Below are 21,308 nucleotides of genomic sequence, written 5' to 3' on the forward strand. Positions count from 1 at the left end.
AACACTAGTAACAAAATTGGGAAAAAATACAGTGGTCACTGGGAAATGAGTTAACAAGAATTTTGATAACATTTCTAAATTACTTTTTAACATAAATAAATATAACAATTTTATAGCGGAAAATAATTGCCAATCAAACGGAAGCGTTTATGTTTCAAAACAATTAAATAAATAAGAATTAGAAAATAATAATCGATATATATTACAATTAATATGATATTGAATTTTTGTAGCTAATTTTTAACTCGATGAAGAAATATAATACATTAGAAATTATAATTTCTGGAGCAACCACTGCATTAAGTTGTTGCTTCTTCAGTTGATTTTGAACTCGATCCCAATTGGCGAGCGCCAAAAAGTTATTCTATGCTTAAATAGTATGCTTAACATAATTTAAATGATTATTGCTTACGAGCTAAGAATATGAAAATTGATTTGTACACAATACACATAAACTAACAAAATGTTTCTTGACAGGATGTTGTTGTTGTTGTTGGGGAAAGAAATTCAGTTCGTAGCATGTCCTACAGCGTGGCCAGAATGCGAAAGAAGCCGAGGCAGGCCGAGATGATCGTTTGTCCGACGCCCCAGAAGAGTGCAATAATTGGCGACATTGGGAAAATGGAAGCGCGATGCACAAAGGCGATGACGGCGCTGCTAATGATCCCACTAGTAGCCGGCGACAGAAATCCCATCACCAAAATCAATATCGAAAAGAATCGACCAAATTTATGCCGACGCAGCGTGACAAAGGCAACGAGAGCGGCGCAGGTGTGTATAAATATGGATGAGAAGAGTGCCCAGAGGAACACATGATACCACATCTCCCTGAACGTGTTGAGACGCGCCTGGGAGCGTAATCCCACCACATCAACGATGGCATCCAGCTCATCGGTGTCGTATGGCTCGGAGAACATGATCAACTAGGTTTTTGGGGTAGAATGCTGCTCTATGTATCTATAATGCTGAATTTTGGTGTTTGGCTACAAGTCTTGGAAGCTGAGTTGTTGCTGTTGTTGTTGTTGTTGCTCTTATTGTTTACGTTGCTAATTATTGCTTTTCAGTTGCTTCGCCTCGTTTTTGTTTTTGGTCATTTGTATATTGCTCGCTTAACGCAGCTCTTGTTGTTGTTGCTGTTGTTCAGCTGTCAATGTTAATGTTAACGTGCAGCTGGAAATTTGAGAAGACATTCTGCACATTTGTATTTATTTAGCAATATTGTTGAACCTGCGGGAGAGCGGAAGAGAGAGGCTGACATAAATATACGTTTTTATTGACCTTTTGGCCTTTTTACCAACTCACACACACACGCGTACACACACACACACACTGCAGCAGCCACATCAAAACGTTCCCATGTAAATCTTAGCCTGCTGTATATTTTGCTTTGTTTTCCTTTTCTTCTTATTTTCCGGGTGGGGGGGACAGCAATGCTGGAATCGATTAAAAAAGCCACACCAAAATCGCAGTTGCAGCGGCAGTGATTCACTGACTCTTAGCTAAGCATTGTGTTTAATTATTAAATGCACCGCGCGTTTGTTATATGCGTTTGTTTGCTGATATCGATATTCGTTCGTATTAACAACTACTTAGATATTATTGTAATTATTGTTGTTCCTTAAACTGCGTTCTGTTTTACATGGCAACGGGAGCTGGAACGCTTTGGGAAATGAATATAGCTTGATAAGCAGCCAGCTACAGCTGATGTCCGCTTATATCGATATGCATTAATCATACAAAACAGCTCAGCTGTTCCTAATATACATCGATATGCATTTATCGTACAATACAACACAGCTGTTGCTAATACGTATCGATGTATCGGCAGCTGATTTCCGCGCTGTGCATCTGAATGAGTTGTGTGTGTTGTGTGTGTGTCTCATACAACTTTGTTACGGCCGGAAAAATCTTGAAAACTAGTTTAAGCAAAAGTAAATGTTAAAGTGCGCAAAGTGCGCAAATTCTTGAAAAGTAGCCCGATCTAAATATGAACAAGGAGCAAGACTATGCCTCGGACAGCGATGAAAGCGATGAAGATTTTTGCCCACTAAACGGAAATGAAGCCGACTCCGGCGAAGACGATGAAGAGGAGGTAGAGGAAGAAGACGACAGCGAAAGCGAACCCGACGAAGACGAAGTCACTGTAAAAAAGAAGCAAAGCAAAACGGCTAAAGGCAAACGGAAAGACAAAGTAAAGGAGAAGCGGAAAGAGGCGGAAGAAGCCGAGAGCGAAACTTTGAAGCGCAGCACGCGTCAAACGGAACAACAAAAACAAAATGGACGCTCAACTGTGGCCAGCAAGGACGAATTGGAATCGGACGAAGAAGCAGACAAATCACGTTCCGATGCGCTCTGGGCAGACTTCCTTGGCGATGTGGGAGCCGGCACCAAATCCGACTCAAAGCCAAATGAGCCGGCCAAGCAGGTGGAGAGCGGAAAAGTGACTGAGATTCTGGATTTTGCCGGCGAATCGGTGACCATAACAAAAACCGTTGCCGGTTCCAGCACCACATCCAGTTCCAGTGCCAAGGAGAACAAGCAACAGAAGTCAGCTGAGGCGCCACGTCCCTTTGGGGCGGCCAAGAGAACTTCCAATGGAGGCGGCGGCGGCGGCGGTTTGGGTTCATTACTCAATCAGCTGGGCAAGAAGAAGAAAATGTCTGTGCTGGAAAAATCGCAAATGGATTGGAAAACATTCAAAAGTGACGAGGGCATCGACGAGGATCTGCGCACCCACAACAAGGGCAAAGATGGGTAAATTAACTACACCATTTCAATATAAATAGATTTTTTAATATTTGAATTCCTTTTCTCGTTTAGCTTCTTGGAGCGTCAGGATTTCCTGCAACGCACCGATTTGCGGCAATTTGAGATCGAGAAAAACATGCGTCAAACGCGGCGTCAAAACTGAAATGCAACTAAAACAAAAACAAAAAAAAACATTCGCATCCTCAGCTCATCCTTCAACTTTCCAATTCACATTCACACATTCGTCAACATCGTTTATTTAAGTTAGTGCATAAATCTTAAGTTATATAATTTTATATATTGCATAATGCTCTTCCAAGCACCAGCGAATCAATCAAATACATTCATATTAAATATTATGTTGATTTCAATTGCCCGTAATGTAAAACATGACTTTTAAACTAAACATTCCCACTGATATATGTACTTATTTATATATAATATGTGTGTAATCTATTCGGGTAAGCTGACACCCACTCGCTTCACATCGCTGCGTGTTAGATGCAGAAAAAGTGCTCCAAGTGCACAGCCCAAGCTGCCCAGGCCAATTGCTAACCATCTGAACAAATTGTTCGCATTGAGCACACTGTGGAAAGAAAGAAATTATGACATCTGGCATATATAGCTGCCATATCTTGTGCGAAACCTACGCAAATATCTTTTTATGCAGCAGCTGTGTGATTTTCTCATCCAGCTGCAGCGATTCCTCAATCCAAAAGAGTGGCATTGCCACGGCACGCAACTGGGACATCAGCGGCACATCCTTAACAGGCGCCACTTTCAAACTGAACTGCAGGCGATTGTGCACGGAGAGCACACTGCCGGATAACTAAAGAAGTGATTCCAAATTTCAGTTAAAATGCCAAAGTTGAACTAAAATGACCAAACAACCTGTTCAAAAATCAATATGCTGGCATGTTTGGCAGCTGTGGGCGCCAATCCCTCAACTTGCTCCAATAAATATTCATCAGCGCCATAAAAGTGTGGCAAGGAGGCGATTAAGGGCGTGCCACTGCAACGCACCAGATCCATAGTGCCATCAGCCGGACAATCTATGGGGTAGTCCGTGCAGTAGCAGTTTAAATCATCTTCCGTCTGGAATATATATAAAGATTTTTATAGATTTTCCATAATTTGCTTAAACTTTATTAGATTCACTTACGCTGGCCGAGCCAAAGCTGAGCTCATAGCGCTTTGCGGGCAGCTGATTGTATTTGGTGCTGCCCACTAACTTGGGCGTCAGGGAGCGGCACAGTTGGGCCGAGTAGCTCCACAGGCCGTGCTGTGGTCGCATGTACGGCGCAAAGATGGTGCCATCTGTGCCACGTAAAATATTGCAGCTGCCATTGTTTGTCTCCTGCCACACTTGCAGCTGCTCCGCATCGTTGAACGAGAGCACACGTCCCACCGAGGACTTCTTGGCTCTGCTGCGCGAGACCTTAAAGCGTCCAGCATTCGTGTGATTCCCCTGAATTGTGTAATCCATAAGTTATGACAGAAACTGTGGCCTGGCCTTGGTGTACACTTGACTCACCGCTCCCATTAGCGAGAAGCTGTAGTGTGTGGCATTTAGTGGAATTGCACCCGGCACGGCACCCATTTGGAACTGCTGACAGATGGCCAGTGCCGCAGCATGCTCCTGGGCACAATTGACTTCAATGCCATTGTAGAAGAGATCCGAGAATTTGGCTGTTATAAAAGCGCTCTCCGGCTTCAAAATCAAATCCAATCCCAAGGCAACAGCTGCCTGTGTTTCTGCTGGCTGACCCAGGTTCGCAATGGTCATGAACTGTAAATCTTGATAGTATACACTAAATCTAAAGTTAAAGCTTAAGTGTTCACCTGGAGCAGTGGATGTGGCAGCGTTATTAGCTCCTCTCCAGTGAGACCCAAATCGCTGCGTGACTTGAATGTGTTGCGCATATTGAAACTGATGGCATCCTCTGCTTCTATGTCCAACAGATCATACTTGTCCTTCCACTCTCTACAAATAATTATATATTTTTTTGATTGTCAGTCTAAATGCTTATTCAAATCCTTACTCGTATACAAATGGACCCACTTCCTGCAGCTTCGGTTTGCCGCCCATTTCAATTTCCCGCGCATTGGTCACATTGAATATGTAGATCTTAAAGATCATGGGAAATGGCAACTTTTCCCACATCTGACGCGTCTCACTGCCTGGCTTCAGATTGACACTCTGCATGGTCAAGTTTTGGATTATATTCTCCATATACTTCACATTTGGTTTACTCACCCGCATAACCAGTTCGGAATAGCATGGGAAAGGCAAGGAAGCCTATGAGTGCGCCTAAAAGCAACACCACAAAGGACACCATTATAAACTTGAGATACATTTTCACTTCAACGGTTCGTCGACAATTGAGCTACTTATTTCGAAACTGGCCTCATTTTAATCGTTTCGTGTGGCATAATTTTGGGGCATTTGTAATGAGTATCTTATAAAATTTTAATACGCACCTGAAAATTGGTGGTGACAATGAATATATGTTTGTTATGTGTGGGTAATTTGGGGCTGAATTCCTCAAAAATAAACAATTACAATTTACAACTAAATATCAGTTGACCCGGTTTAAATTGTGTTTTTTTTTTTACTTTTTAATTTGGCCGTAATTAAGTTATTTGTCCATCGATTGCATAGGGAATATTTTTGGCCTATTTTAATTGTTAAATAAGCAAGGCGCGCGTGGTGGAAGTCCCTGCTGTGTAGCCAATACAACAACCAACGGAGTACCTTAGCTGGCTTACAGTAGTGGCCAAAGTAAAAGGTACACCACAAGTAATTTGCATCGAAAGCTAAACTTGTCCCAAGAATTTAACTTTAGCTATGATTTCAATTGAGTAAAAATATATAACCTTCATGTATCTGCTGAAAATAAGTAATTAAGTATTTAATAAAATATAAATAAAACTCCGTTTTCACATTTAGGCCATTTGAAGACATTTATTATTAAATTTGGCATTTCGAATATGATCAACATAACATAAGAGCCTCAGCATTGAGCAGTTGGCTAAAACTGAAAACATCGCTTACTTATGTAATTATTATTATCTATATAGCTAGATAGTTAGGACGTTTGTAAGTAATAATAAATATATTTATATATATAAATTATATATACACTTAAAATTCACTAAGCTTTCTGTTTAAAAAAGGGCAACTTTTAAATCTAAAATAAATTTGTACAGTTCTCAATACATCTGAATATCTGAATATGTTTAGTTATCGTATATAGTATTTTGTATATGAAAAAATCAGTCAAGAGTTTGGGGCTGGAAAACGCACAGATATTAACTAAATGTTTAGCTGATTTGTTGTTTCGCAAGAGATTCGTTCTGCTTCGGCTGCTTTTCCTTTCCTAGTCGAGCTCCACCTCCTTGAAAAGTGTTTGACTTTCTGCCTCGCGAGTGAGTGGAATTGAGGCTGGATCCTCGTGTATCTCATCGATCTCCAGCTCCTTGAACGATGTCTGGCTGATGGCCTCGCGTGTGCACAGCACTGCAATCTGATCCTCAGTCGGCTGTTCGCTGGTGGGCGGCAGTACCACGCCTCCGGGCAGCGTGTGCATGACCGAAGTGCTGCAAGAAGTGAGCAAGGCAAGCAACAGATTATTTTCTTTTCTATAATATATATTTTTTATATTATAATTTTATTCAAGCATAAATTAAATTCAAGCATAAATTAAAAGCAAATTATATTTCACAATATAATAATAATAAAAATATAGCAAAGGGTATTCAATTGTCGGCACTTACTTCAGGGAGTATGTGGAGCGGTACAACGGCGGCGGGGTATTCATGCGGACTGCAGCATATGCCGCCTGTGGATGCGCCGCACTGGGATGATAGACAAAGGCGTATTCATTGAGCGAGGTGAGATTACGATGGCGGCGGCGGTCGATGCTGGAACTCCGGATAGAGATAGCTGCCGGGCAGCAGGCGATTGGTGCAATGCGGACTGTTGCAATTGCGACAGGTCTCCATGCGCCTAAAGCACGGACAATCATCGACATCATCCGGCAGACTGAGACGCCAAATGGCGCCGGAGATGACCAGCAGTGAGACACCAATGCCAATCATCAGCAGCGCCGCACTCAGATACTGTGTGGAGTGCTCAATCAGACCCGTGGAGCCCAGCACAATGCCACCAAGCGTGCAGGCAACGCCGCCCAGCGCAAAGATCCCAATGACAAAGGGCAGCGAGGGTCGCGCGAACCATTTGCGAAAACTGTAGCCGAGCGGAGCCCCGCCGAGCTCAGCGCTGCTCAACGCACCACTGGCAGTGCCAGCGGCTGAGATGTTCAGATTGGCACTCGTCAAATTGCTGGCAATATCGCCACTGCCACCGGCCAGCGGTACAGCCACGTCCAAGAGCGTTCTGAAAGTGGAGAAGAACACCAAAATTGATGAGTTTACACTGCGAGAATGTGGATGTAAATTGTAATGGCTTTAAATGCAATAAAGAAAGTCAAAATTAGCTTGAGATTTTAATATTTTTAAAATGATTTACTTAAAGTATTAATTCCTGTATTGAAGGGTGCAAATAAATTTCTACACAATTAAGTAATTTTCTTCCTTTCATATATAATTTCTTTCAGTGTGTATCTTTTTGTTTGGATTGCAAAGATAATGTGGCATCTTTGAGTGCTGCTACCTGAGTTTAGGCGCTCAGGTAGCTGAGGCCTAGCTGGCTCCTGAGCCACACATTATATCATAGTGGCAGGATCCTTTTGTCTGCCACATGTTACGCATCGTCCTCTTTGCTGCTCACAGCCCCTCCCTCATTTCTATCGCTGCTTCCCTTTGTTCAACTGCCTTCAAATCTATGATTTAGAACACACATTTGGAAATGATTTGTTGTTGTTTGGTGTCCAGTTTGTGCCTGCATAAATTGTTGAGAGTCTTGCACCTGCCTGTCCTGTTGCTGATCCTTTGCTGTACCCTCGGCTGCTGCCCCCTCGCTGTGCGTAGCCCATATGTATCTTGCAACTATTCGACAGCTGTTTCCCATTTGATTTGCTGTGTTTGCTCTTGTCTACTTCTTCGTTATATTTTTAAATACGTCACATTTTTTCCTATCTCGGTTGTTTCTTGTTGGAAGACAAAGGCGGCTTGCAACAGGTATTAAATGTGCCTCAGCTATAAACTTCAACTGAAATGTTTATTTATTTTAGCGTGGGGTCTATCGTAATATTAATGCTCAATAAAACTATGCAACCTGCAGCTTTAAGGTGCGAAAATAAAATTTTAGTTGTGCCGTAAAACTAAATAAAAGCATAAATTTATATGCCCGCCAGCACGGCCAGAAAAGGAAGCATTAAGCAATAAAAACAAAACTGAAAGAAAAACGTTTGAAAAGCCCTAAAATATAGACACAAAAAATGTGGGAAATGGGGGAGTTTGTGTGTTTGGAGGGGGTGAGGCTTGAGATTTAATTTACTTTACAATAGCCAAACAGCTGCGGGCGGCGAGGATTGACTGCAACGATCAAGTCCCAAAACTAATTTCGAGACGACAGCGTCACACTCAATTGTCTGCAATTTGTCATCTTAAAAAATTATATAGAACCCTCGGAAAATGTATAAAAACAAAGAAAAAAACGAATGGAAAATTAATTATAGACTGGCAAAGTTTGAATGCCCTTTGCTATACGAAATAGTGTGTATATAGTAGACTATTATGAAATTACAAGTAAAATGTAGTATTTAATAATACAAAAATATTAGACAATTTTCCACAGATATGTGTCCTAGTTGGATTTATATATATTTATATATATATCTTGGGATATAAATTCACTCTTGCATTACACACTTTGCCACAAAGTTAAAGCACCCTCTAAAAAAAAAAAAATGTAATAGAAAACCAAAAAAAAAAAACATAAAAAATAATAATAAACTGGCAGCACAGTTGTGGTTGTAATTGGGGCGTGAAGAGACTCATCAATTTGATATGATATCCGAGCGGCGCAGCCTTTTTTCATGTGACTGAAAATGTTGAATTATTAACGTCGTTTATTAATAAAACGAAATATTTATGTATTTCTGTTATTGATTGTATTTTTAGGCATTGCCACACATTTTTTTCCCTTTCTTTTCTTTTAATTTCAATTCATTTTTTATGACATTTTGCAGTTGTCAAAAAACTGATACGCGCTGCATGTCATACATCAAAATGATGGAAGTGCATCGAGTTAACCAAGTCATAAATTTGGTTAAGCTGCAAGGCGCATAAATCAACTTAACAACAAATTCAAAAATCATTTACAATTGGCAACACGTACTTAAACAGTTCTCGCATTTCAAAATCTTGTAGAAGCAGTTGCTAACTGTTTTTTCCCCGATTGGCCTAAAGGCCTGATGCATCTTTAATGATCTTAACTAACTGTATAGACAGAATAGAAGCTGCATCATTTGTCAGCTAGATCATTTGCTCAATGCGCATCTCCCAAAAGATACAAAAGATACAAAAGCAACTTAGATGCAGTATTTGTTCTCGGCACACGCTGCTGTCTGTGGCACTTGTGAATTATGTGCTTGAATTTTCAGTCCATTTGACAATGCCACCATTTTAAATGACACCCCTCAAACACACACAATCACACACACACACACACACACACACTCAGCTAATTTATGAGCTTGTGTGAGTGTAACATTTATTGTTATTCGAAAATGTTTGCTGCACTCTCGGCCGGCTCGTAAACATTTCTCGCCTCGGTTTCAGTTTCGGCTGCGGTTCTTAAGCTCAATCAGCGCGCATTGAAATTGAAATGGGGCAGCCACTTCTCCAGATACCTCAACGTGCAACAGCCGTATACATCAAATAGCTATTAATGCGCTGGGTTACACTGTGAAATGCATTCTATATTTATTGATTGAGTTATATTCGCCGCCGTAATCCGACGAAAAAAGATAGATCACCTACAACAAGCTATCGAGAAATTTGATAGTTAAAGCTAGGCTGATATACAAAATAAATATAGGAAGCCATTTAAGCTGTTGTAAGAGCTGTAATAATATGTTTGTCTGATGAAATATGATTGATATTTATTTAATAATAGTTGCAACGTAATCGTGAAAAGAATCAAGTCAAACGGTTATATAGAACAGATTAAATTCTGATATAATCGTGTAGAGTACTGTGATTGATATTAAATTAATACACGTTGTACAGATTAATTTGAAGTTAATTGACGTGCTAATTAAAATGTACGACATCGCATTAATATGGAAACTATAATGCTTGTTTAATCGTTTATAGAAATGAATATTTCTAATTAATATTTATTAGCTATAGTTGTAATATATTGATTAAAATTCAGCTGTAATAGGATCAAGTAGTTGTCAATAGATTCTGCTGATGAAGTCATCAACAAAAGGCCGAATGACGCAGTTTTCCAGCTTGTATGATTATGATAAGTGGAAAAGGTGTGTTGGCCAACGTAGTCTCAAATTAAAACTTAAAGTAAGTCCTCAGTCAGCACTTAAGAAAAAAAAGATAGTAAATTACCCAGTATGAATAAAGTAATTATGATGCAAAGCAGATAATTCCAAATGAGTACAAGTTAAACACCTTTTTTTGTGTAATATTACAGGGTATAATTGTGATTCGATGATATTGCGTATTACAATCTCGGCAGCGACTTCCGTTGCAATTTAGTAGCCCTATTGTCTGTCTCTCGACTCGACTCAACTCGACTCGACTCGAGTCGACTTTAGACTTTCTTTGCCGCGTCATTAGCCTTAACGCATTAAGCCACACTTGCTGACCCAGTTTTGTTAGCGTCGATGGGAGTGGGCCACAGTTGGCCGTCATTAGGTATAATTGCTTCCCTAATAGCATTTTCTATTTTGGCCACTTTTCTGTGTGTACAGTTAAAACATCAACATTGCGCATGCGTAACCCGAGACTTGATCAAAGCCCAGCCAACCAGCTGGAAGTGGCATAATTAAGAATGCCATTAGAGTAGGAAGCCGCATAGGAAAAACCAACGAAAACGTAATTGGGTGTCAAAGAACATACAAAAGAAAAAAAACCAAAGGAAACGGGTAAAATAATATATCCAAGAAGTCATCGTACTCGTTATATGTAAATGTATCTGAAATGTACTCTTCAAATTAAAAAGAAAAAAATGGAAAAAAAAACCCAAGTTGGCTGTTTGAAATTAGCCGACTTTGCATGTGAGAAGGGCGGCAACTAAATTTCACATTCTCTATATAAATTATGATCAAAAGTCAATTAGACTTATTAGCCATAAATTTTGAGCTTAGAACTGGCTCGACTACACTGAGAAAACTTAAGCGGCTTAGGCCATAAGTAGGCCTGCACTAGAATTCTGTCGGTGCTATTGTTTACAGCTTAACTGCGCCTACGGCATGCCCAGACAATAAGAGCACGGACCCAAACAACTGGTGGAGGCTACTGTTTAACCCCCCCTCCCACTGTTCCACCCTACAGCACAGTGCTCACGTGTCCAAGCAGTAATAGTAGTGGTAGTAGTAGAAGAAGAATGATGATGAGCCTGATGCCGCCTAAGCTGTCCAGCCCATCATTAAGCAGAGCAACCTCTCGGCTCTTTCGCTTTTAAGAGCCAGCGTTTCTTTTCTTCGTTTTTTACGTTTCTTTTTATTTTTTTGTGTGTTAATGAATGCGCACATTAAGCTGCACTTAAGCTGAGTTTGAGTTTGAGTTTGAGACGTAACTGTACTACAACTAATGGATTTTCAGCCATATCATTATCATTTGATAATTTTTTGGAATAACCTTAAAAGCTATTTTACTGTAAATATGCTTTTTAGTCTTTGTGTGTGTGTGGCGTAAGGGTGTTTAATAGTCTCATAAATAAGCTAGGCAACAAAATGTGTTTAGCAACCCTTAAGCCGTAAAACACACTTGAGAAATATGATTGGCAGCAGAGGTGACTGCCCCATAATATATTTATTTTCAAATTTACAAATTTTCTCATTTCTCGTGAAGCTGCAGTGCAGCCGATAAAATTGAATTTTGCTCAAAAATCAGTGAAGGGGGCGGTCAGCATCGGATTTGGGGTTGCTGACAAAACGCTCGAAGGTAGCACAACATTTATTATCAATAAAGCCCAAAGGCTATTTGAAAAAGGGGCGAGCACCAAACATCATCTTTGAGTTTCTCAAAAAAAAAAACACAAAAATAATAATAAATAAAAAAAGATGAAAAATTACGAGTAGAAGTAATGAGCATTTTATGGCCTGATGAGTTTTGGAGAGTGCGTGGCACAGATTAGAGGCGCAGTTATCTGATACTTGAGCAGAGGCAAGTTCTGCTCGCTCGTTCCGGATGTGCGAGGACATGCGAGGACGAGAAGACCTGCGGCTGAGCCAGCTAGTTAAGTGCCAACGGTGACAGCAAAAGCAACCACAAAACTGAAACCCAAACTGCCTATTGAAGAGACTTCTCTCTCTCTCTCTCTATCTCTGTTTTCTCTCTTGTTTTTCTCTGTCTCTGTCCGCCTTGTGTGTGTGGTGTCAAATGACAGCGTTAAGAATGCAGCACTGAAAGGTGAGTTCAAGGAACCAACTGACTGAATGAAATTCGTGCCACGGCTCTAAAATTCGTATCGAACTCTAGGCCCAAATTCCCTCAGCCTATAAGCTAATGCGCTGTGCACTCAACCGTTACAAAGTATCGATTTTTATGTGCACAACACACACACACACACTATAGACTTACCTATAACATCGTCAAATAGATTGTCAAATTATATTGAACTCCTCTCATTTGATTTGTTTAGGTTTTTCACTGCCCTTTTTTCCTTTGAATTGTGTTTGGTTTGAACTTGTTTCAATATTTGTTACGTTTTTGAAATTTATATTTTCTGATATGACAGCAAATAATAGTTTCAATTAACTGTCGAGTGGCATTCAGTGTGCACTCTTTATTATTTCGATACCCTGTACCCATCATGATGTGTGCAAAGGGGTACAGACTTATTTAAGATACTTTTGATTTTCTATGATGTTTGCCCTTCAATAAAATAACATATTTAAAGAGAAAGATTGGGATAAAAAAGACGACCTTCTCGAGATTTGTACAACTATAAAGATTTAATTTTAAATAAATTAAATTATTTAAATGTGTCTTTTAAATATGATGAAAATAAAACAACTGCAACCAATAACAACTGATCAAAATAATTTCTCAATTTCAAAGCCAGTCTCTGACAATAAGATATCTTCTGGTCGTGCCACAAGTGCATTTCTGATAGTAAATATTTGAATTGAGTGCTGCGTACACGTCATAACTTTGATGTATTTATGGTCTCGGGGGTCTCTGTGGAGTAGTATTTCCATAGCGTTATCAGACGCCTTGGCATCTTGTTAGTGCGTCTAATTTGCTGTCTATCAATTTTGTAGGGTCTCGTGTCAATATTTTCTGTGTGTTTTTATTGTTATACGTGTTCTCAAAAGTGTTTTAATTGGATTCGATTCGATTTCCTTGACCCATCAAAGGGGTCTAATGCGTCTAATGCAGGTGTCCATCAAAATTTATTGTTGTTGATTCGGGCTGGGTAAATTGTGAAATCGACACGCATTAAAAATGTGCGCAATCTGCTTCTGTTTCTTTTGTTACATTGGTTAATTAATCATGTCGCTTATTTTAATTAATATTTCTTAATTTTTTTTCGGCAGTATTTTTTTGAAGTTACAACTTGTCTAGAAATATATTTTGGATATAGTGTATACACTATGACAATTAATCAAAGGCACTTTTTGGACATGTTCCATGTTCTGTTGGGCTGACAAAATTTATGAGCAACTATTAATTTTTATGCTTCTCGCACCGAATTCCACGAATTGACGAGTTATTTTGAGATTATCGTGGCTATGAGATGCCCTGTAGTTTATAATGAAATCCAAGTGTATCTTAAAGAGTGAGAAATCTATAATGTATGTAACAGAAATAAATTGACAACTGCTTTTGATGATACACATCTCCTACTTATAGATCCGATAATCGTCATTCAAAATTAGTAAAGCTATTGAACTGTATATAAAAATTGGATAAATGCTTTATATTATCGATAATTGCAATAAAACAAGTTTTTGTTCATAGCTTAATATCATTTCTGAACATCTTTCCTGCCAATTAAAATCAAAACTATATTAGAAAGTATAAATAGAGGTAATCAAACACTTAAAAGAAAGTCGATTGTGACTCTACGAATATGGCTCTCTATGGACAGTCGATTATCGATTATTAATTATCAGTGCTAATGATGATGGTCTTTCGATTATCGATTGCCATTTCGAATTTCGATTGCAACTTAAGTAGATAATATGCAATACTAAAGATATTAACACAGCGTCTTTTATGTTTTATGAAACACATTTCTCAACCTTAACGCAAACTAAGCAACCAACTGATATACCACATAGTTGACAATGAGTACAGGGTATGCAGGCACACACAGCTTTTGTGATAATCACAGAGGCCTTACATGTGACATGTTAAACAGCAGCAGTTCAGCACCGCCCCTCCCTCCCTGGAGAGGCAAGTACAAGAGCGTCTGGTCGTATCTTTAGCTTTATGGAATTCTTCTGGCGTGCATATCAATGTCAGTTAATCTACCCAATAAGGCATAAAGTGGAGGGTCTAGACTTGAGTCTCTCTAGACTCTGCCCTCGACTCGCTGGCAGCGCAAGCAGCAAGCACCAAATCTCTGCTCCAGTTTTGTATTGAGGGGGCACGAAGTAGAATTTGTATTGCTGCTGCTTCTTCTTATACTCGTAGTTGTTGTTGTTGCTGTTGTTGTGCGTGACATGATTTTTGTTGAATGATAAAGTTTTATTTCTGGCACTGGAGCAGCGGGGCAGAAGATGCTGCTGCTCCACGCGGCAGCATACCAATTATAATTTTAAATGCGTCTGTCAAACTTTCGGTTTCAGTGAGCTTGCCACTGTGATGCCTGCCACTGCCACTGCTACTACTGTCTGCTGTCTGCTGCCTGCTGCTGACCAGACCAGACAGTAGCCATTTTTAATGGCCACTTCCTCAACGATTTGTGTGGCTTGCCCTGTGGCTACTGTCAATTTAGTGTCTCCCTCGCCCCTTGCTCGGCTCCCCCCTCGATTTTATAATCACATTTTTGATGGCACTTTTAAGTTACCTGCGCGCATGATGCAGATGATGATGTCCAGCATGCGAATGACTTAGGCCCATTGGCCGTTGCTGATAGTACGAATGGTATTGCAAATAGTTGGCAGCAGCCGCCGCATTCTCCGGATTGGTGTTGAGGAAAGGAGATGCGGCAGCAGCGTTTGCCATCGCATTCGCAGCGGCCGCAGCATGATGATGATGATGATTGTGGTGATCCAGAAAGATGGCCGTATATTGTGGCGGATAGGTGCCAACAACAGGTGGCGCAACGCCGTTACCTGCAACTGTGACGCCAGCGCCAGCAGCTGCAGCTGCAACACCCACCACACCACTGCCACCATCGACGCATTTACTCTTCGCCTTGTTGTGCAACTTGCGACGCGTTCGCTTGCTCTGCCGCGAATCGCTGCGCGAACAGGCGCTAGTGTTGAGGGGGTTGCTGGTGGGTGTTGCAGCATTCGCACCAAATTGCAACTCGCTGTAAATACTCGATTCGAGCATGTTACTCTCCGATGTGGTGCGATTCAATATAAACTGCTCAAATTCATTATCCTCTTCGCAGCTCTGCTGCTGCTGCTGTTGGTGCTGCTGATGTTGCTGCTGTTGCTGCTGCTGTTGCTGCTGTTGCTGTTGCTGCTGCTGTTGCTGCTGCTGCTGTTGTTGCTGCTGCTGTTGCTGCTGCTGCTGTTGTTGCTGCTGTTGTTGCTGCTGCTGCTGTTGGTGCTGCTGATGTTGCTGCTGTTGCTGCTGCTGTTGCTGCTGTTGCTGCTGCTGTTGCTGCTGCTGCTGTTGCTGCTGCTGATACTGCAGCAGTGCTGTGGATTCGGCAGCGATTTCTTCGTTTCCAATGTCATTGCGACTGCGTTGGAGGCTGTTGCTGCTGCTGGCGCTAATCACAATTTCCGGTATGACAAACGCTGCTGTCGGCGCTGCCAACTTCCTTGGCTCGCTGCTCATGGCGCCCAGCACGGTGCCGTTTTCAAACACAATTGTGGGCGTGGCAGGCATCGTGACACTGACACTGACACAATAATCACTGTTTTTATTTTTCTTGTTTGTTTTTAACTCGACTCCGCAATGGGCTTAATGCATTTTCTTACTTTAGCGTGAGAAACTTGTTTAGATATTTTCTTTAAATATTTTTTTAATTACTCGCCCGACTTTCGCCTGTACGCGCCAAATATTTTTACGCACACGAATCTGGCAACGTTCACAGATTTCTTATAATAAGCTTGCAATCTGCCGTCGCCACTCTGGATAAACCGTCTTGGTGCGCGTACCGCCAAAAACTGATTTGTATTTTTGATGCGTTTGTTGTGTTTACGGCTTCTGGTTTATCAACTTGCCTCGCTCACATTCGCTCACGTTTGCTCTCTCTCGTTCTCAGTTCGTTTCGTGCTTCGTGACGACGCTGACGTCGTTAATGGCTCGCTCTCTCTCTCTCTCTCTATCTATTTGTCAAAAACAACCACCAGTGAGTTGAACTTCGTGCGCTGCATTCGCTCTGCTGCTGCACTCCCAAGTAACACCCTCGCCTTCACCCTCGCTCTAAGATGTTTGACGAGTTTTTGGCGTGGCGTCTCTCTCTCTCTCTCTCTTTCTCTGTATATGTGCTTGTTGTTTACGTCGTGACGCTTCGCTCTCTGAACGGCCGCGCGCCAGGAGCGGATCGGGGCTGTGGGCGCAACTGTGGTAGTAAATATCTCTGCGTTTTTTTGTCCATGCCGCTCATCTTTTCACACTTTTACTTAAATAACATGAAGAGCGTATTTGTTAGTGTGCTAGAGCGACTTCCACTTCTCTGTCGCTGCCTATTCTCTACTTCGCGCTCTCTCTCTCCCTGTCATTCTAAACGAAAAGAAGAAAACATTAAAATGAAACCAAACAAGAGCTGTGGCCAGGAAAGGGACAGCACAGCTCCCCAAAACAAACACCACAAAATCCCAGTATGCAACAAAAATCTATCTGCAAGATACACACACACATACACACACACACGCACACTAAACATTTGTGTGTTGAATGCCGCATCAATTTTTTCAGCGTCTTCTTCTTTCTTTCATTCTTTTTGGCGAGGGTGAAATATTTTGTTTTTGTACGGGACACTTTGAATGAAATCCGCTTTTTACAATATGAAACAATTTCTATTATTTTTGCTACTCCCTCCGTTTATTTACAATTGTATCTTTCTATATATTTTTTTTTGGGTCTTCGCAGTTGAAGCATTTAATTAAAATGCAACGAAAAATAACAAAAAAAATAAAATTTGAATTGGTTGTCCTGATGACCCTTCAGTCTTGGCCCAAAACTTGTTGCGGATTTTCACTACTTTCAGTTGCAATTCGAGCGTCACTCGAGAAACCCAAATATTTGCCTTTATTTGAGTATCTTTTTGGGCTATTTTCACTGGCAAAAGAGGGCAGTTACGTTAAGAGTTCACAAACATTGCTAAAGCTTTCAAATGTTGATTTAAGACGCACCTCAACTGAGTTTTTAGCCTTATTGGCTTAATGACTATTTGGCTAATAACTCTTGTATCGAAGCACTCGGGCAAATTAGCGCCACTTCAACTTAATAGCAAAAACAACTTTCCGTCAATATTTAAGTAACATTTTGTACAATTACCAATCTGTTCAGACACGCATATGTTTGCCATATAATTTCAGTTGTTTGTACCCAGCACTTTTTGGCAATAGCCCTGCAGACAAATATTTTTGGCTTAATCATAAGATACAACGATTTTGCCCAAATTAGCCGCGACTTGAAGCCAAGTTACCAGCTCGGCTGCAATGACGAAGACTGACCCTTTTTCTATACCCTGTTAGCTTGAAAATTGAAGAGGGGTAGCTTTGTGTAGAACATTATTCGATGTGCGATTTCTAAGATACTTTATATGCTTAAATAAAGAAATAAGCGAATTGCTTAATTCAGTTTTAAAAACATTTGAAGCTCAATTTCAGCTTTATCTACTACAAAATAATAAATAAATGTAATGATTATTATATAAGACTAATTTATTTTCTTATCATCTGATTGTGTTTATTGGCAGCAAACTGAAAATAACTGAAAGATGACAAGAATAGTTAATGAAATGATTCAGAAACTAGCTTTAGTTTCAGGTATCTTCAAGTCTAGTTATTGATTTGAATTCTTGTTTTTAATTTAATTGTTTTGGCATGTTGTGTTCTGTTTTATGTTTTTTGTTATGTTTTCGTTTTTTCTGTTTTTTTTTTCTTTTTTTTTTTGACAAGCACGCGCTCATCTCATAATTACCAATTAGATGCTTTTCAATTTTTCGCTGCGGAGCGCTCAACACGTTTGGGCCATGGCCAACTTGATGGATGATGGTTAGTTGGTTGATTCGTTGGGTAGACTCCACAGCAGTACGCCCTGCTTCAGTGTTGCATGTCCATGTGGTATGTACTTAAGTTGCTGTCTCATGGCATTTTATATTTTGTACTGGTCACGTTGCATGCAACATTTTCGAGTTGGATAGCTTGTACCTGTCTATATCGCATGATACGGCTGCCACGTGAGTTGGCGTTTTGTTACTTATCAAATTATGAGCCACAAACCACAAACATTTTGTTATGTTTGATAGCGGAAATTTGAGTAACTTTATCGAAGTGTTTTTTTTTTCTTTTTCTTTCATTGTTTTTCTTTTGTCTTCATTTTTTCTTCGTTTCTTTCTATTTTCTGTGCTCAAGCATGTTATCAAATATTCCACAATTTCCGGTTCAAATGTTGCCAATACCGCTCAGAAATCGCTTAAGCGCATACAATTTTGAAAAATTTGCATTTCCCTGTTGTGTGTGTGGCAGCTCAAAGTTATTTCGTTTGTTCAAAAACGAAAATTAATTAAAAAAGCGAGACAATTATGTAAATCGCTGACAAAAACAAAAACAGAAACAGAAACGATATCAATCGCGCTGACTTGTTTTGTAATTGGCACAAAACGCATTATTAACTGCTTGATTAGCCAGTTGGAAATCAAAGACGAGTAGCAACTTTGAACAGCCAGTAGTCATTAATTAGCATAGCATTTAAACAAAGCAAACAAAAGATACTCAAACGCATTCACAGACACGCAGATACTTCTCATACTTAAGTGCAGCTGTCTGCCTCATTGTCAGTCGGCGTTCATTTGTATACCCTGTAAGTGATTACAAAATGTCTGATAAGCTCATCCAATCTGCATCAATTGTCAAGTCGAGCAGCACAAATCTGCATAATCTGCTCAAATTTATTACCGCATTTGCATTGCTTTATTGACTGTCTTTCGAAATCCAATTTGTCATGGTAAGAAATAGTTTTATGTTAATAACTACCAAATTAATTAATTAATTACATTACATTAATTTGTTTGCCAATATTTGTTATTTGATCTTCTCAACTTTATTTATTTTTAATTAAAATTAATGTAAGATAAAATTTAAACAAAAATATATAAATTAAAAATAAGAAATATTTATAATATTAACTCTCTAAATATGTTCTATTATCTAGCTAATGATGAAGATGGGATTATTTTTAAATTTATAACTCAAAAATATTATATTTTAATGATATAACAAATTTAGTTATGGAATTTTTGGAAACACACTTTTTTGTTCCAGGTTAAGTGTTTTATTTATTTTTTTATGCATCGAATTTTTAATCGATTACCAGATTTGTTTACCAGAAATTCTTAATTATTCTAAGGCTCAACCGGTTAGCAGGGTATATAAAAGTCTTGCAGTCTTTCGACTGCTTCGTTCTAACTCGAATTTTAATGTTTGTCTTGCATTGGTCAACATTTGTTAGAAACTTAACGCTAGAATATTTCTATATCCGTCTATATTCATATCTAACAAACTGTTTGTTTTTCGATCTTGGCCAACACGTCAAAGAGTTGGCCCGAGCAATTGTGACTGCGTCAATTTGTTTATTTTGTTGCCATTTGTTTGTTTATTGTTTATGGGGTGTGTGTGTGTAGTAGTAGTAGTAGAAAGGGCCACTCGAGCTATTTGGGCAAACGTAGAATAACAATAACAACAACAACAACCACAAAAAAAAGTCTATGTACATTTTTATGATGCTGCTAAAAAATGTTTGAAATGTTTTTTCTAATACCTTTTGATCATGCACAGTTGTCGTCTCTGTTGAATAGTCTCAGGAGAAAAAAAAAAAACAAATGGAAAAAAAAACTACTCAGACAATGCTAACGCCCCCAACCCCGTTCTAGCCTTCGTCCCCGCCCCCGCCTCCGCTTGTGCTGCATTAGCATTAAATTGATTTTTCATTAGCTTGTGCCGGGCAAGAGGCTTGTACCGAATATCATCGCTAGAGTGTAGCTATAGGTGTATATGTATCTGTATCTGTAGCTGTATCTGTATCTGTATCTAAAGTTGTATCTGTTTCCATGGGACCTCATAAAAAGCCAAGCTGTAGGTTTTCATATTTGGAGTCGAGCTTGCCGCAAACTATGCACACAGCAGGCGCACAAAAATCCATTTTAAGATTTTGGATTTCTTGTTTGGTGTATTTTTCTTTTATTTGTGTGGGTTACATATTACACATTAGATTAGGCCTTATTGATTGTTAAGGGCAACCATAATGAACTTGTTTTTTGTTGCTGTTGCTGTTGCTGTTGTTGCTTGATTAGCTGAATGTGTTTGTGTGAGGCAAGGTCAATGTAATTAATGTGTGCGGTTGAAAGTTCGGTTGGGGCATGGAAAATAGTTTTTAGATACTTTGCACATGGGGCTGATTGATAAATTAGCTGCTAGAATTAGGTAATTTCCAAATATATGCTAAACATTGATGAACAAACAAAACAAGAATTTGAGCGAAAAATTAACATTTCGCTGGAAAATGTTTTCTTGATTTCAAATGCTTAAAATGCTATGCATAAACATTAAACACTTATTTAATTTATTGGAATTCTTGTTTATAGTTAACCAGAGTTCAAGGAACATCGAAAGTTCAAGCTTAAATAATGATCGCTAATTTCTATGTACATAAATTTGGTGACGATCAGATTGCTTTGTGTTTTGAATAATTTTATGCGCTATTTTATTAATTTGAGCACTCAAACTCAATTTGATTTCGGAGCAATTCACATGAGCTAATCATCTATATATGCTATATCTGTTTATTTTAGCGGCATTCTTTTGGGGCTGACTGTATCGAAGCACGTACAAATTCCATACGCTAATCGAGAATTATATTCTGACTTCTGCTTTTCAACTGCAGATAATGCACATTGTGAGCTGAACTATAGACGACTACGAGGTTTCTATGGGTTTTACATTGTCTTTGGAGGCGGAATTTGTCATGCTACTTTACTGTACAGTAAATGCTCATTTGTGTAAACAGACGCCGCTGTCTTTAGTCTTTAGTCTTTACGGCACAAATTGAGT

At 39.5% G+C, this 21,308-nt stretch overlaps 4 protein-coding genes across 4 annotated transcripts; 1 reads left to right on the forward strand and 3 right to left on the reverse strand.

The window, feature by feature from the left end:
- Positions 1-204: 204 nt before the first annotated feature.
- On the reverse strand, positions 205-1,666 carry LOC6559345 (transmembrane protein 170A). The gene is made up of 2 exons (XM_032735176.2): positions 1,303-1,666; positions 205-1,227 (listed from the first exon to the last, which is right to left on the reverse strand). Exon 2 carries the CDS (start codon positions 915-917, stop codon positions 525-527), a length of 393 nt encoding a protein of 130 aa, XP_032591067.1. The 5' UTR covers positions 918-1,227; positions 1,303-1,666; the 3' UTR covers positions 205-524.
- Positions 1,667-1,835: 169 nt separating this feature from the next.
- Positions 1,836-3,136, forward strand: LOC6559346 (craniofacial development protein 1). The gene is made up of 2 exons (XM_001986245.2): positions 1,836-2,754; positions 2,821-3,136. Exons 1-2 carry the CDS (start codon positions 1,988-1,990, stop codon positions 2,909-2,911), a joined length of 858 nt encoding a protein of 285 aa, XP_001986281.1. The 5' UTR covers positions 1,836-1,987; the 3' UTR covers positions 2,912-3,136.
- LOC6560636 (sensory neuron membrane protein 1) lies at positions 3,027-5,011 on the reverse strand. Its single transcript, XM_001986246.3, has 8 exons — positions 5,006-5,011; positions 4,791-4,948; positions 4,591-4,732; positions 4,283-4,537; positions 3,911-4,216; positions 3,640-3,843; positions 3,399-3,577; positions 3,027-3,334 (listed from the first exon to the last, which is right to left on the reverse strand). Exons 1-8 carry the CDS (start codon positions 5,009-5,011, stop codon positions 3,202-3,204), a joined length of 1,383 nt encoding a protein of 460 aa, XP_001986282.2. The 3' UTR covers positions 3,027-3,201.
- Positions 5,012-6,526: 1,515 nt separating this feature from the next.
- Positions 6,527-16,154, reverse strand: LOC6560637 (ras guanine nucleotide exchange factor B). The gene is made up of 2 exons (XM_032734677.1): positions 14,918-16,154; positions 6,527-7,147 (listed from the first exon to the last, which is right to left on the reverse strand). Exons 1-2 carry the CDS (start codon positions 15,913-15,915, stop codon positions 6,649-6,651), a joined length of 1,497 nt encoding a protein of 498 aa, XP_032590568.1. The 5' UTR covers positions 15,916-16,154; the 3' UTR covers positions 6,527-6,648.
- Positions 16,155-21,308: the final 5,154 nt, after the last annotated feature.

The sequence above is a fragment of the Drosophila grimshawi genome, unplaced genomic scaffold, assembly GCF_018153295.1.
Source record: "Drosophila grimshawi isolate 15287-2541.00 unplaced genomic scaffold, ASM1815329v1 contig_1367, whole genome shotgun sequence".
In the NCBI taxonomy this organism is placed as follows: domain Eukaryota; kingdom Metazoa; phylum Arthropoda; class Insecta; order Diptera; family Drosophilidae; genus Drosophila; species Drosophila grimshawi.